This window comes from Haliotis rubra, unplaced genomic scaffold (genome assembly GCF_003918875.1).
Source record: "Haliotis rubra isolate DU_JTF1 unplaced genomic scaffold, ASM391887v1 Scf176, whole genome shotgun sequence".
Classification (NCBI taxonomy): Eukaryota; Metazoa; Mollusca; class Gastropoda; order Lepetellida; family Haliotidae; genus Haliotis; species Haliotis rubra.
The window spans coordinates 638322-655411 of NW_025765736.1; the positions used below are offsets into that span (position 1 = coordinate 638322).

General features: G+C 45.4%; 1 protein-coding gene across 1 annotated transcript in view; it reads left to right on the forward strand.

Moving 5' to 3' along the window:
• The window catches only part of LOC124273062, a 36666-nt gene that overhangs the window by 14679 nt on the left and 4897 nt on the right, over positions 1-17090 (forward strand). The window contains exons 2-4 of the mRNA XM_046708274.1: positions 8492-8582; positions 15608-15779; positions 16406-16529. Coding sequence (XP_046564230.1) covers positions 8548-8582; positions 15608-15779; positions 16406-16529 — 331 coding nt within the window. The 5' untranslated portion in view covers positions 8492-8547. The remainder of the gene's footprint in view (positions 1-8491; positions 8583-15607; positions 15780-16405; positions 16530-17090) is intronic.

Here is a 17090-nt window from a genome sequence, read left to right on the forward strand (position 1 = left end):
TTCTCCATGAGTGGTTGATATGCATACAAGGTTCTCCACATGAGTGGTTGATATGCATACAAGGTTCTCCACATGAGTGATTGATATGCATACAAGGTTCTCCACATGAGTGGTTGATATGCATACAAGGTTCTCCACAGGTTCTCCATATGCATTGATATGCATACAAGGTTCTCCACATGAGTGGTTGATATGCATACAAGGTTCTCCACATGAGTGGTTGATATGCATACAAGGTTCTCCACATGAGTGGTTGATATGCATACAAGGTTCTCCACATGAGTGGTTGATATGCATACAAGGTTCTCCACATGAGTGGTTGATATGCATACAAGGTTCTCCACATGAGTGGTTGATATGCATACAAGGTTCTCCACATGAGTGGTTGATATGCATACAAGGTTCTCCACATGAGTGGTTGATATGCATACAAGGTTCTCCACATGAGTGGTTGATATGCATACAAGGTTCTCCACATGAGTGGTTGATATGCATACAAGGTTCTCCACATGAGTGGTTGATATGCATACAAGGTTCTCCACATGAGTGGTTGATATGCATACAAGGTTCTCCACATGAGTGGTTGATATGCATACAAGGTTCTCCACATGAGTGGTTGATATGCATACAAGGTTCTCCACATGAATGATTGATATGCATACAAGGTTCTCCACATGAGTGGTTGATATGCATACAAGGTTCTCCACATGAGTGGTTGATATGCATACAAGGTTCTCCACATGAGTGGTTGATATGCATACAAGGTTCTCCACATGAGTGGTTGATATGCATACAAGGTTCTCCACATGAGTGGTTGATATGCATACAAGGTTCTCCACATGAGTGGTTGATATGCATACAAGGTTCTCCACATGAGTGGTTGATATGCATACAAGGTTCTCCACATGAGTGGTTGATATGCATACAAGGTTCTCCACATGAGTGGTTGATATGCATACAAGGTTCTCCACATGAGTGGTTGATATGCATACAAGGTTCTCCACATGAGTGGTTGATATGCATACAAGGTTCTCCACATGAGTGGTTGATATGCATACAAGGTTCTCCACATGAGTGGTTGATATGCATACAAGGTTCTCCACATGAGTGGTTGATATGCATACAAGGTTCTCCACATGAGTGGTTGATATGCATACAAGGTTCTCCACATGAGTGGTTGATATGCATACAAGGTTCTCCACATGAGTGGTTGATATGCATACAAGGTTCTCCACATGAGTGGTTGATATGCATACAAGGTTCTCCACATGAGTGGTTGATATGCATACAAGGTTGCATCTCCCACATGAATGATTGATATGCATACAAGGTTCTCCACATGAGTGGTTGATATGTGGTTGATATGCATCAAGGTTCTCCACATGAGTGGTTGATATGCATACAAGGTTCTCCACATGAGTGGTTGATATGCATACAAGGTTCTCCACATGAGTGGTTGATATGCATACAAGGTTCTCCACATGAGTGGTTGATATGCATACAAGGTTCTCCACATGAGTGGTTGATATGCATACAAGGTTCTCCACATGAGTGGTTGATATGCATACAAGGTTCTCCACATGAGTGGTTGATATGCATACAAGGTTCTCCACATGAGTGGTTGATATGCATACAAGGTTCTCCACATGAGTGGTTGATATGCATACAAGGTTCTCCACATGAATGATAGGTTCTCCACATGAGTGGTTGATATGCATACAAGGTTCTCCACATGAGTGGTTGATATGCATACAAGGTTCTCCACATGAGTGGTTGATATGCATACAAGGTTCTCCACATGAGTGGTTGATATGCATACAAGGTTCTCCACATGAGTGGTTGATATGCATACAAGGTTCTCCACATATGCATACATGACATGAGTGGTTGATATGCATACAAGGTTCTCCACACGAGTCCACATGAGAGTGGTTGATATGCATACAAGGTTCTCCACATGAGTGGTTGATATGCATACAAGGTTCTCCACATGAGTGGTTGATATGCATACAAGGTTCTCCACATGAGTGGTTGATATGCATACAAGGTTCTCCACATGAGTGGTTGATATGCATACAAGGTTCTCCACATGAGTGGTTGATATGCATACAAGGTTCTCCACATGAGTGGTTGATATGCATACAAGGTTCTCCACATGAGTGGTTGATATGCATACAAGGTTCTCCACATGAGTGGTTGATATGCATACAAGGTTCTCCACATGAGTGGTTGATATGCATACAAGGTTCTCCACATGAGTGGTTGATGAGTGGTTCTCCACATGATATGCATACAAGGTTCTCCACATGAGTGGTTGATATGCATACAAGGTTCTCCACATGAGTGGTTGATATGCATACAAGGTTCTCCACATGAGTGGTTGATATGCATACAAGGTTCTCCACATGAGTGGTTGATATGCATACAAGGTTCTCCACATGAGTGGTTGATATGCATACAAGGTTCTCCACATGAGTGGTTGATATGCATACAAGGTTCTCCACATGAAGTGGTTGATATGCATACAAGGTTCTCCACATGAGTGGTTGATATGCATACAAGGTTCTCCACATGAGTGGTTGATATGCATACAAGGTTCTCCACATGAGTGGTTGATATGCATACAAGGTTCTCCACATGAGTGGTTGATATGCATACAAGGTTCTCCACATGAGTGGTTGATATGCATACAAGGTTCTCCACATGAGTGGTTGATATGCATACAAGGTTCTCCACATGAGTGGTTGATATGCATACAAGGTTCTCCACATGAGTGGTTGATATGCATACAAGGTTCTCCACATGAGTGGTTGATATGCATACAAGGTTCTCCACATGAGTGGTTGATATGCATACAAGGTTCTCCACATGAGTGGTTGATATGCATACAAGGTTCTCCACATGAGTGGTTGATATGCATACAAGGTTCTCCACATGAGTGGTTGATATGCATACAAGGTTCTCCACATGAGTGGTTGATATGCATACAAGGTTCTCCACATGAATGATTGATATGCATACAAGGTTCTCCACATGAGTGGTTGATATGCATACAAGGTTCTCCACATGAGTGGTTGATATGCATACAAGGTTCTCCACATGAGTGGTTGATATGCATACAAGGTTCTCCACATGAGTGGTTGATATGCATACAAGGTTCTCCACATGAGTGGTTGATATGCATACAAGGTTCTCCCACATGAGTGGTTGATATGCATACAAGGTTCTCCACATGAGTGGTTGATATGCATATGCATACATGAGTGGTTGATATCCATACAAGGTTGATATGGTTGATATGCATACAAGGTTCTCCATGAGTGAGTGGTTGATATGCATACAAGGTTCTCCACATGAGTGGTTGATATGCATACAAGGTTCTCCACATGAGTGGTTGATATGCATACAAGGTTCTCCACATGAGTGGTTGATATGCATACAAGGTTCTCCACATGAGTGGTTGATATGCATACAAGGTTCTCCACATGAGTGGTTGATATGCATACAAGGTTCTCCACATGAGTGGTTGATATGCATACAAGGTTCTCCACATGAGTGGTTGATATGCATACAAGGTTCTCCACATGAGTGGTTGATATGCATACAAGGTTCTCCACATGAGTGGTTGATATGCATACAAGGTTCTCCACATGAGTGGTTGATATGCATACAAGGTTCTCCACATGAGTGGTTGATATGCATACAAGGTTCTCCACATGAGTGGTTGATATGCATACAAGGTTCTCCACATGAGTGGTTGATATGCATACAAGGTTCTCCACATGAGTGGTTGATATGCATACAAGGTTCTCCACATGAGTGGTTGATATGCATACAAGGTTCTCCACATGAGTGGTTGATATGCATACAAGGTTCTCCACATGAGATGGTTCTCCATATGATATGCATACAAGGTTCTCCACATGAGTGGTTGATATGCATACAAGGTTCTCCACATGAGTGGTTGATATGCATACAAGGTTCTCCACATGAGTGGTTGATATGCATACAAGGTTCTCCACATGAGTGGATTGATATGCATACAAGGTTCTCCACATGAGTGGTTGATATGCATACAAGGTTCTCCACATGAGTGGTTGATATGCATACAAGGTTCTCCACATGAGTGGTTGATATGCATACAAGGTTCTCCACATGATATGGTTGATATGCATGCACAAGGTTCTCCACATGAATGGTTGATATGCATACAAGGTTCTCCACATGAGTGGTTGATATGCATACAAGGTTCTCCACATGAGTGGTTGATATGCATACAAGGTTCTCCACATGAGTGGTTGATATGCATACAAGGTTCTCCACATGAGTGGTTGATATGCATACAAGGTTCTCCACATGAGTGGTTGATATGCATACAAGGTTCTCCACATGAGTGGTTGATATGCATACAAGGTTCTCCACATGAGTGGTTGATATGCATACAAGGTTCTCCACATGAGTGGTTGATATGCATACAAGGTTCTCCACATGAGTGGTTGATATGCATACAAGGTTCTCCACATGAGTGGTTGATATGCATACAACATGAGGTTCTCCATACACTCCACATGAGTGGTTGATATGCATACAAGGTTCTCCACATGAGTGGTTGATATGCATACAAGGTTCTCCACATGAGTGGTTGATATGCATACAAGGTTCTCCACATGAGTGGTTGATATGCATACAAGGTTCTCCACATGAGTGGTTGATATGCATACAAGGTTCTCCACATGAGTGGTTGATATGCATACAAGGTTCTCCACATGAGTGGTTGATATGCATACAAGGTTCTCCACATGAGTGGTTGATATGCATACAAGGTTCTCCACATGAATGATTGATATGCATACAAGGTTCTCCACATGAGTGGTTGATATGCATACAAGGTTCTCCACATGAGTGGTTGATATGCATACAAGGTTCTCCACATGAGTGGTTGATATGCATACAAGGTTCTCCACATGAGTGGTTGATATGCATACAAGGTTCTCCACATGAGTGGTTGATATGCATACAAGGTTCTCCACATGAGTGGTTGATATGCATACAAGTGGTTGATATGCTCCACATGAGTGGTTGATATGCATACAAGGTTCTCCACATGAGTGGTTGATATGCATACAAGGTTCTCCACATGAGTGGTTGATATGCATACAAGGTTCTCCACATGAGTGGTTGATATGCATACAAGGTTCTCCACATGAATGATTGATATGCATACAAGGTTCTCCACATGAGTGGTTGATATGCATACAAGGTTCTCCACATGAGTGGTTGATATGCATACAAGGTTCTCCACATGAGTGGTTGATATGCATACAAGGTTCTCCACATGAGTGGTTGATATGCATACAAGGTTCTCCACATGAGTGGTTGATATGCATACAAGGTTCTCCACATGAGTGGTTGATATGCATACAAGGTTCTCCACATGAGTGGTTGATATGCATACAAGGTTCTCCACATGAATGGTTGATATGCATACAAGGTTCTCCACGTGAGTGGTTGATATGCATACAAGGTTCTCCATATGGTTGATATGCATACAAGGTTCTCCACATGAGTGGTTGATATGCATACAAGGTTCTCCACATGAATGATTGATATGCATACAAGGTTCTCCACATGAATGATTGATATGCATACAAGGTTCTCCACATGAATGATTGATATGCATACAAGGTTCTCCACATGAGTGGTTGATATGCATACAAGGTTCTCCACATGAGTGATTGATATGCATACAAGGTTCTCCACATGAGTGGTTGATATGCATACAAGGTTCTCCACATGAATGATTGATATGCATACAAGGTTCTCCACATGAGTGGTTGATATGCATACAAGGTTCTCCACATGAATGATTGATATGCATACAAGGTTCTCCACATGAGTGGTTGATCAGCTTACAATGTCCAGACATTTGTTCACGACGAAAGGTCGGATATTCCTTATGATTTGCCTTTGCTTCAGTATCAGTTCATAGACGAACACAACTCATTGTACGAAACTTCATGACATTAAGGACAAAGTATATCGACGAATACTTTTTTTTTTAAAATTACAATCACTGTCGACATGTTGTGTGACTCTCCAAAGAACAGTCGTTTCAGAATTATGTGATGCCTTGTGAATGATCACTCCGTCCAGGCAGTTAGTTCTACCTGTTTAGTTTCCCACGTTGAAATATAAGGGATAGATTTGTTCAAGCGTTGCCTATTGGTCGCTCTAGTTACACCTTTATGTTTTCAAACCTTGATATATTTTCACTTTAAAATGAAATTGTTCATGAAACATATTTTTTTCTTTTTGCAACGTAAACACAACTTTGCAGATTCTGATACCTTTCGGTATGGACTTACAGTAACAAATTACCAAAGATACAAATTCAACTTAATTCAACCGCGAAATCGGAGTTCAAACGATTCACTAAATTCACCCCAGCTGGGGTGAAAAGCGGTTTCAACAGCTGTGCTGCGCTGCGCTGCACTGCGCTCATTGCGCATGCGCAGCGACTAGGTTCGCGCAGCTTGAAGCGGGGATTCCCAGCTTCCCCCAGTCGTGAGCAGGAGTAGTCTAATCCACAGGCCCTCGTGTCTTTGCGAGGATTAATTAATAATTATTGTTTTTGAGATGACCCCCGACTCTAAATGTTTCACAGTACAATACATCATGACAAGGCCGGACACTTCGGTGCACCCCACCCGACTGCTTTGCCGATCGCTACGCTACCATCGCATGCAATCCATTAAAACTGAATGGAAACATAATCATGGATGATTGGCCTATCGAGCACCACTCATGACAACTACCAATTCTTTATGTTATTTCTGCAAGTCGATTGAAACCCGAGTTTGACTCTCAACTAACCGATCTTGACACAAATGGTTGACGATATATCCGCACAAAACGGGTGTGTGGTCGAAGCAAAGCCCTCTGGGCAGCAGTCTGGCCAACAAAAGGGTACTAATGTTCTGTGACAACCAGGCCGTGGTGAGTATTATCAATAGGCACACTGCCAAAGGGGAAAGGGTAATGAAACTGCTCAGGCGAATGGTCCTCATATGCTTTCAAAACAACATACACTTCAAAGCACGGTATATACCTACTCCCACCCACCCTTCCCTGCTAGAGTACATTATCCGGGGGGTGGGGGTGCTGGGCGCTGAGGTCGTTAAATGCACGACTTATATTAAGTCTTCACTGTACAGTCCACAGTAGGCATAACCTGGACCATAACCTTTGTGTTTTGCTTCTTTCTTAATAAACAGGTGCGGCGGTCATGGTGCCGACGGGACTAAACACTAAATCGGCTTAAAAAGGGGGATACTTGGCTTTTGCTTTCACAGTGGCAGCCCAAACCTTCCTGCCTGCTGTCTCCGCGGGAGGAAGTACAAAAAATTTCCAATGCCTGATCAGCCTGCTTTTCCTGCCTGCTGTCTCCGCGGTAGGAAGTACAAACTTGCCTATGCTTTGCCCGTCTGCTTTTACTTTTACGGCGGAGGGCTGCAAATAGCTAATATATATATCCGGTCCCGTCGGCGCCATCCACACCGCACACCGCTGCGTTGTGTAGTCTTTCATCTGGTAGACATACCATCCTAATGCCATCCCCATCATCCGCATCTTATCGTTATTACAGGCTAAAGGTCTGTATATAATAGGGACATAAGCCTTATCGGTAGGGACGCAAGCCCCAGGAGTAAGGACCTAAGTCCTAAAGTAGCCTTCATTACCTTTGATTTATGTTTGACAAACGTCGCTTCATATTTTTACTAGACGGAAGAATCAGTTGGCGCCATAATATATTTCCCCACAGAATATCACGCCATTTATCACGTACACGGTCCAGTCAACACTGGCTATATAGGATCTGTTCCTGATACTTCCTGAAACACCTGTGTGTAGACCGTCAATGTATTCAACGGTTGTTCGAATGATATCATTTACTTATATCAGTATGTGAATGCTGATACCGATCTCCACAGAATGTGACATAATGTTACGAGTGAAGTGACAAAGCTATTCTCATAATTTATGACTTTTCTAATAAAAGGAAAAACCTTTGAAGAAGAAGAATTTATTCAGGATAAAGCCAACAGGCCCAAGTACAATATGAATACAAGATATATACATTGTACATACAACGTGCTCAGGTTCTCAACGTATGTATAACATATATTCACAGCATATACGTTGAAGATATGTACAGATATATTTACATTAATGAACACAGAACACAAACGCTTCTTTGGTAAACTTTGCATGAAGAGTTATAGATTTAGGGTTGGCATTTTGAAGAGGACTTCCGTGATGAAATACTATGTAGTAACAGGGGACCTTATCGGTCTGCCAGCGTTGACACGATTGTCGTCATTTCAGTATTCCCATGGCGCCTTGTCAGTGTTTTACGTATGTTCCCATAACATTAGTGCAGACGGGAAACTAAATGGGAAATGAGTATATACAATAATATTTCCCTTTTCAGTGATGTGAGGCCTTCTCCACAAACTCCACACACTGTGTCAGCTGACCCGCGCCATCATGACTGACGACAAGCCGCCGGAAATTGTGCCAAGGTAGGAAGGATTGATGGATGGATTGACCAATTGTTGGAGTCACGTCGGGAGTGATTGAATTGGTGGAGGAGTACGTGACCTCATGGGCGATTATGTGGATGTGTGGGGAAGAGAGTGTGTCTGGAGGAAGGGTTCAGGAAGAGAGTGTGTCTGGAGTAAGGGGTGAGGACGAGAGTGTGTCTGGAGGAAGGGTTCAGGAAGACAGTGTGTCTGGAGTAAGGGGTGAGGACGAGAGCGTGTCTGGAGGAAGGGTTCAGGAAGACAGTGTGTCTGGAGGAAGGGGTGAGGACGAGAGCGTGTCTGGAGGAAGGGTTCAGGAAGACAGTGTGTCTGGAGGAAGGGGCGAGGACGAGAGCGTGTCTGGAGGAAGGGGTGAGGAAAACAGTGTGTCTGGGAGAAGGAATAAGGAAGAGAGTGAGTCTGGAGGAAGGGGCGAGGAAGACAGTGTGTCTGGAGGAAGGGGTGAGGAAGACAGTGTGTCTGGAGAAAGGGGTGAAGAAGACAGTGTGTCTAGAGGAAGGGGTGAGGACGAGAGTGCGTGTGGATGAAGGGGTGAGGACGAGAGTATGTTTGGAGGAAGGGGTGAGGAAGACAGTGTGTCTGGGAGAAGGGGTGAGGAAACAGTGTGTCTGGGAGAAGGAATAAGGAAGAGAGTGAGTCTGGAGGAAGGGGTGAGGAAAACAGTGTGTCTGGGAGAAGGAATAAGGAAGAGAGTGAGTCTGGAAGAAGGGGTGAGGAAGACAGTGTGTCTGGGAGAAGGAATAAGGAAGAGAGTGAGTCTGGAGGAAGGGGTGAGGAACACAGTGTGTCTGGGAGAAGGGGGAGGAAAACAGTGTGTCTGGGAGAAGGAATAAGGAAGAGAGTGAGTCTGGAAGAAGGGGTGAGGAAGACAGTGTGTCTGGGAGAAGGAATAAGGAAGAGAGTGAGTCTGGAAGAAGGGGTGAGGAAAACAGTGTGTCTGGGAGAAGGGGTGAGAGAAACAGTGTGTCTCGTCATCAGGCGTCGGCGTCAGGCGCGTCGCGTCGTGTCGGCGGCGCGTCGGTTTCCGGGCGTCAGGACAAGTCGGCGTCGTCGTCGGGCGGAGTGTGTATGGGAGAAGGGGAGTGGGGACGAGGTATGTGTGGAGGGAAGGGGTGGGAAGGGGTGTGTCTGTGAGAAGGGGTTAAGACGAGGTGTGTCTGGGAGAAGAGTGCAAGGGAGAGACAGTGTGTCTGGAAGAGAAGGGGTGAGGACGAGAGTATGTGTGGAGGGGAGGGTGGGGAAGAGGTGTGTCTCGGAGAGGGGTGTGGAGACAGTGAGTCCTGGAAGAAGGGGGTGGGGACGAGGGCATGTGTGGGAGGAAGGGGTGAAAGGGAGGGCAACTCTGGGAGAAGGGGTGAGGGAGGGAGGAACAGTGTCTGGAAGGGGGTGGGGAAGAGAGTATGTCTGGAAGAAGGGTTGAGGGAAGAGAGTGCTGTCTGGAGAGAAGGGGTGAGGATGAGAGTGTGTCTGGGGGAGAAGGGGTGAGGACGAGTGTGTCTGGGAGAAGGGGTGAGGAAGAGAGTGTGTCTGGGAGGAGGGTGGGTGAAGACAGTGTGTCTGGGAGAAGGGGTGAGGAAGACAGTGTGGGAGAAAGGGGTGAGGTCGAGAGTGTGTGTGTCTGGGAGAAGGGGTGGGAAGACAGAGTGTGTCTGGGAGAAGGGTGTGAGGAAGACAGTGTGTCTGTGGAGGAAGGGGTGAGGGAAGAGAGTGGGTGTGGGAGAAAGGGGTAGGGAGAGAGAGGTGTCTGGGGAGAAGGGGTGAGGACGAGAAGTGTGTCTGGGAGAGAGGTGAGGAAGACAGGGGTGTGTGTCTGGGAGAAAGGGTGAGGACGAGAGTGTGTCTGGAGAGAGTGGGTCTGAGGAAGGACGTGGAAGAGAGTGTGTCTGGGAGAAGGGGTGAAGACGAGAGTATGTCTTGAGGAGAAGGGGTGAGGAAGAGAGTGTGTCTGGGAGAAGGGGGTGAGGAGGGCAGGGTGTCTGGAGAAGGGGTGGTGGAGAAGAGAGTGTGTGGGGAGGAAGGGGTGGGGAAGAGAGTGTGTGTCTGGGAGAAGGTGAGGGAAGACAGTGTGTCTGGGAGAAGAGGGGTGAGGGAAGAGAGTATGTCACAGGAGAGAAGGGTTGAGGTCGAGGAGTGTCTGGTAATGGGGAGAAGGGGTGAAGACGAGAGTGTGTCTGGGAGAAGAGGTGAGGAAGGGAGTGAGGGAAAGGAGTGAGGTATAATGAGGAGAAGACAGTGAGGTCTGCAGAGAGATGTCTGAGAGAAGGGGTGAGGTCGAGAGTGTGTCTGGGAGAAGGGAGGTGAGACAGGTATGTCTGGAGGAAGGGGTGAGGACGAGAGTGTGTGTGGGAGAAGGGGTGAGGGACGAGTGTGTCTGGGAGAAAGGGGGTGAAGACGAGAGTGTGTCTGGGGAAAGGCAGAGGAAGGGTCTAGAAGAAGAAGGGAAGACAGTGTGTCTGGGAGAAAGCGGTTGAGGAAGAGAGAGTATGTCTGGGAGAGAAGGGTGAGGAAGAGGTGTCTGGGAGAATGGGTGAAAAGCAGAGTGTGTCTGGAGGAAGGGGTGAGGAAGAGAGTGTGTGTGTGAGGAAGGGGTGAGGTCGAGAGTGTGTGTGGGAGAAGGGGTGAAGACGAGAGTGTGTCTGGGAGAAGGGGTGAGGAAGACAGTGTGTCTGGAAGAAGGGGTGAGGACGAGAGTATGTGTGGAGGAAGGGGTGAGGAAGAGAGTGTGTCTGGGAGAAGGGGTGAAGACGAGAGTGTGTCTGGAGAAAGGGGTGAGGAAGGGAGTGTGTCTGGAAGAAGATGTGAGGAAGACAGTGTGTCTGGAGGAAGGGGTGAAGAAGGATAGGAGCCTAGAGGAATAGGTGAGGAAGGAAGTGTGTCTGGAGGAAGGGGTGAAGAAGAGAGTGAGTCTGGAAGAAGGGTTGAGGAAGAGAGTGTGTCTGGAGGAATGTGTGAGGACTGTTTTAGTTCAGTAATAAATAGTATCGCCGTTTGCACCGGTAAAGCCACTAGCTTACCTTGTCAAGAGGAGGCCAGTCCATGGTTACATGACTGAATGTGTTATCACAGATAACGATTCAGTTGCCATCTGTGTACAGACTTTCTTTAGTCAGGTATAATAATAGCCAGGAAGAGAATCGAGATCGATTCCATCTCGTCCAGTCAAGTCAGAACGCGGTCTCCGTCCTGGCGGCATCTACAGCTGGAGTACATGACTGTCACAGTAACCATGACAACGATGACCCCATTGCTGTATGGATGAACGTACTCGATGTACCTTGCATACACAGTTTACAGCTAGTTCAATAGTTGGGTAGACAAGAGAAATAAGAACATGATAACCAATATATGTCAAACGGATAACACGATAAGGGAGACAATCGATGTACATGTATGCAGTGGTGAACGACGATGGACAGAAGTGATTCTACTTGGAGATTTGGAAATTTTATTTTTGAAGTATTTACCAACACTTTTTCTTTACTCGTGCAGGCTATAAAAGACAAAAAGCTTGACTTGCAGGACGATATGGCTGATAGTGAATAGCATGGATTGCAACTTGTGAACTCGTCCAGACAATTTTACGATATATATTTGAAACTTTATCTCATTGAAGTAGAGCAGAAGAAATGGCATGTGTTGTCTTTACAACAAAAGTACCCCAAAAAGAGTGTTATTATTTCATTTTGTCAACCAACAGAGGCCGATTTGTACCTCAAATATTGCTCAACTCCAATGTGATGTTAACGTATCAGGACAGTCACGAATATTCGTACATATTTGCGAACAACGCATTGTAATGCAAGTGTTCTTGGGCTGTTTGGAGTGTTATCTGATGAATACATCCTGCTGACCCCGCGCGGTCGCCATTTTCTACTATTTTCATCTGAAAGTGCTATAGTTAAGAGATGCAGCCAAACAGGAAATGACGTCTGATTTGCTCAGAGTAGACTATGATAAAAGAAGTTTGCTTGTACTTGTCATGGCTATTACAGCCTAATTTTACGGTGACTGAGAGATTGAGCATGAGTCGGATGAGAAGAACTCGAGTCGAGACGTCATGGACTCGACCAGGGGCGATAACTCACAGGCACACGGACAGCTCCACTTCCCACACACGTTCAGAAAGAGATGCTGTCCAAACATCCGACGCACACTAACTTAAACGACAATGAAAGGTCTTCATTGTTTAGCATGCATCGTGTGTTTCCTGGTTTCTTGGCCCACCAAACACTGCGAGTTGCGCTGGAAATAGAGGCAATCTTTCGTCCCCCAGCAAAAGTAAAATGATTTTTTGCTAGATTTCCATGTTCCACTCGTAACTCGTGTGTACCGGACACACGCTGTCTTAAACCCTGCAGAAAACATTTTCAGATCATAGTTTCAACAATAAGTGAAGAGATGAAGAAAATAGGGTTAATGTTGGAGGAGAAGAATTATTTACAATACTCGAGTGCATCTCTGCCTGTCATTAGCCTAGTTAAAGGGATATGAAATGTGAACAGGTTCCTCCCAATAAAAAAGTTTCCCTGGCCAGGTATATGAGTTACAGGAGTTATGTACTCGTGGTCCAGTTAGTGAGGGCTTTTATTATTATCTGCTCGCTGTTATATGCCTCTTATCCTGCTGTTGATATATGTTACCCAAGTGGGTACCATTTGCTATATTTGGGATTACACTTCCTCAGTGAAGTACAAATTCGAATAGTTTGGGGTTGAGTTCCATCCGTGATTCGGACCCTCACTTGCAGAGTTAGGCACCTATTCGCCAGCACAAAAAAAAACGTACTTTGCGTACCCCTCTGACAAGAATAATTGGACACGGCCATCTCGGCTGAAGGTTTGGTCCTAATATAGCCAGCTGTTATCATTGTCCCTGGTCTTGGTATTGATAGCTGTTATCCAAGTGCCCGGTCCTATTATTGATAGCTGATATCCAAGTGCGTAGTCCTAATATTGATAGCTGTTTTCCAAGTGCGTAGTCTTAATATTGACAGCTGTTATCCAAGCGCCTGGTCTTAGTATTGATAGATGTTGTTATCCGAGTGCGTGGTCCTAGTATTGATAGCTGGTATCCAAGTGCGTGGACCTAATATTGATATCTGTTATCCAAGTGCAGTGTACCTAGCATTGATAGCTGGTATCCAAGTGCGTAGTCCTAATTTTAATAGCTGGTATCAAAGTGCGTGGACCTAGTATTGATAGCTGTTATCCAAGTGCGTAGTCCTAATATTGATAGCTGGTATCCAAGTGCGTGGACCTAATATTGATATATGTTATCCAAGTGAGTGGTCCTAGTATTGATAGCTGGTATCCAAGTGCGTGGTCCTATTATTGATAGCTGGTATCCAAGTGCGTGGTCCTAGTATTGAAATCTGTTATCCAAGTGCGTGGACCTAGTATTTATAGCTGTTATCCAAGTGCGTGGACCTAGTATTGATAGCTGTTATCCAAGTGCGTGGACCTAGTATTGATAGCTGTTATCCAAGTGCGTGGACCTAGTATTGATAGCTGGTATCCAAGTGAGTGGTCCTAGTATTGATAGCTGGTATCCAAGTGCGTGGACCTAGTATTGATAGCTGTCATCCAAGTGAGTGGTCCTAGTATTGATAGCTGGTATCCAAGTGCGTGGACCTAGTATTGATAGCTGTTATCCAAGTGAGTGGTCCTAGTATTGATAGCTGGTATCCAAGTGCGTGGACCTAGTATTGATAGCTGGTATCCAAGTGCGTGGTCCTAGTATTGATAGCTGGTATCCAAGTATTGCGGCTGGTCCTAGTATTGATAGCTGGTATCAAAGTGCGTGGACCTAGCATAGCTGGTATCAAAGCGTGCGTGGTCCTAGTATTGATAGCTGTTACTGGATATTGATAGCTGGTATCCAAAGTGCGTGGTCCTAGTATTGATAGCTGTATCAAAGTGCGTGGACCTAGTATTGATAGCTGGTATCCGTGCGTGGTCCTAGTATTGATAGCTGTTATCCCAAGTGCGTGGACCTAGTATTGATAGCTGGTATCCAAGTGCGTGGTCCTAGTATTGATAGCTGGTATCAAAGTGCGTGGACCTAGTATTGATAGCTGTTATCCAAGTGCGTGGTCCTAGTATTGATAGCTGGTATCCAAGTGCGTGGACCTAGTATTGATAGCTGTTATCCAAGTGCGTGGTGATATTGTGCTGTCCAAGTGCGTGGACCTAGTATTGATAGCTGGTATCAAAGTGCGTGGACCTAGTATTGATAGATGTTATCCAAGTGCGTGGTCCTAGTATTTATAGCTGGTATCAAAGTGCGTGGACCTAGTATTGATAGCTGTTATCCAAGTGCGTAGTCCTAATATTGATAGCTGGTATCCAAGTGCGTGGACCTAGTATTGATAGCTGATATCCAAGTGGGTGGTCCTAGTATTGATAGATGTGCGTGGACCTATTGATAGCCGTTATCCAAGTGCGTAGTCCCAATATATCCAAGTGCGTGGTCCTAGTATTGATAGCTGATATCCAAGTGGGTCCTAGCTGATGTATCCAAGTGTGCGTGCTGGACCTAGTATTGATAGCTGTTATCCAAGTGCGTAGTCCTAATATTGATAGCTGGTATCCAAGTGCGTGGACCTAGTATTGATAGCTGATATCCAAGTGGGTGGTCCTAGTATTGATAGCTGTTATCCAAGTGCGTAGTCCTGATTGTTTCCCATGTGTCTCTACCTGGTATTCTTGTCTGTTGTCGGGTCCCGTTATTGATGGCTGTTATCCTCCACATAATGGCCGCTGTTCAAGTGTCTGGCCCTGTTAATGATACTCGTTATCCACATGTGGGTCCTTGTCGGGACAGATGTTCCCCGTGTCTGCTCCTGATACTTGTGTCAGTCATCAGTGTGTCTCGTCTTGATGTATGGTTGCTCCATTTCTCTTAGTGGCGGTTGCCGTTATCCAAATGCCTAGTCTTGTTACTGATAACCGTAATGTTTTCGCTGTGTCCTGTTATTGATGATTGTATCTGGTTCTGTTCTGCAGAAAGAGGCCGCCGAAGAGGGAACAGGAGGTACCTCTTCGCTTCATAGAGGGGGACGATGACTACACCATGAAGGAGTTTTATGAGCAGTTCAGAAACTCCCTCCCCAAAACCGTGGTGGCAACACAAGGCAGCCTTGGAGACATCGACCTTGAAACCTTCTGCTCCGGCCAAGTAAGCCTTTCCTATTTATCCACGTCTATCAGGGACCAGGCATAGAGGTAGGGGTGTACTCGAGGTAGGTGACGGTTGTCTGTATCTCCATGGGTGGAAGTAGATAGGGGTGTACTCGGGGTGGGTGACGGTTGTCTGTATCTCCATGTGGGTGGAAGTAGATAATGGTGTACTCGGGGTGGGTGACGGTTGTCTGTATCTCCATGGGTGGAAGTAGATAGGGGTGTACTCGGGGTGGGTGACGGTTGTCTGTATCTCCGTGGGTGGAAGTAGATAATGGTGTACTCGGGGTGGGTGACGGTTGTCTGTATCTCCATGGGTGGAAGTAGGTAGGGATATACTCGAGGTGGGTGACGGTTGTCTGTATCTCCGTGGGTGGAAGTAGATAATGGTACTCGGGGTACTTGTCGGGGTGTACTCGGGGTGGGTGACGGTTGTCTGTATCTCCATGGGTGGAAGTAGATAGGGGTATACTCGAGGTGGGTGACGGTTGACATCTCAATGTCTGGGTGTAGGGGACAGGCTGTACCAGAGGGCGATATAAGTCGATATGTAGACGACGTGGTTTGAGGGGGGTGTAGTTTGGGTGGGTTCACTTAACATTGATGTTCCTTGTGTGTGACCAGGTGATGTACATTCACACAACCACGCAACAGACGCGAGTGGTGGCCCGAGACAACCTCGGCAGGACCTTTAGCATCCCGAGAGACTACTCCATGAAGTTTCAGGTGGTCAAGTCCAGAGGCAAAGGTACGCTTACTGACCCAAGATGTGGTTTGAACAAAAGACTGACTGACTGACTGAGTTTGGTTTTACGCCGCTTTTAGCAATATTCCAGCAACATCACGGCGGGGGACACCAGAAATGGGCTTCACACATTGTGCCCATTGAACAAAAGAAAGATGCCACAACAATGTAGGTTTTGGTCTGTTCAAGCACTCGCTCTACCAGAAATTGAAGACGTTATATGATTTGGCAATAATTGAACTTTGTTTCGACCGGTTAAACATTTGTTTGGCGTGATTGATTTTAGGTATTGTTGTCATGTTACTTGTAAATGTGTGGTCCGTAAAGCGACCATATTGCTGTAAAGTATCTCCGACATTGACATTGTCCTACGAAGGTAGAGGCACTGAATCCGTTTTGTCCAACCCTTAAACGCATCCGTTACAGTAACCTAGGCTTATACCGAACTCACGGATATACGAACTGGATTTTGTCGAAAAACGTACAACGGACCTGCATCAATTGATTACTACAAAACTCACCAGAATATATCTGAAACACTCTGCTGATGACACAACGACTATA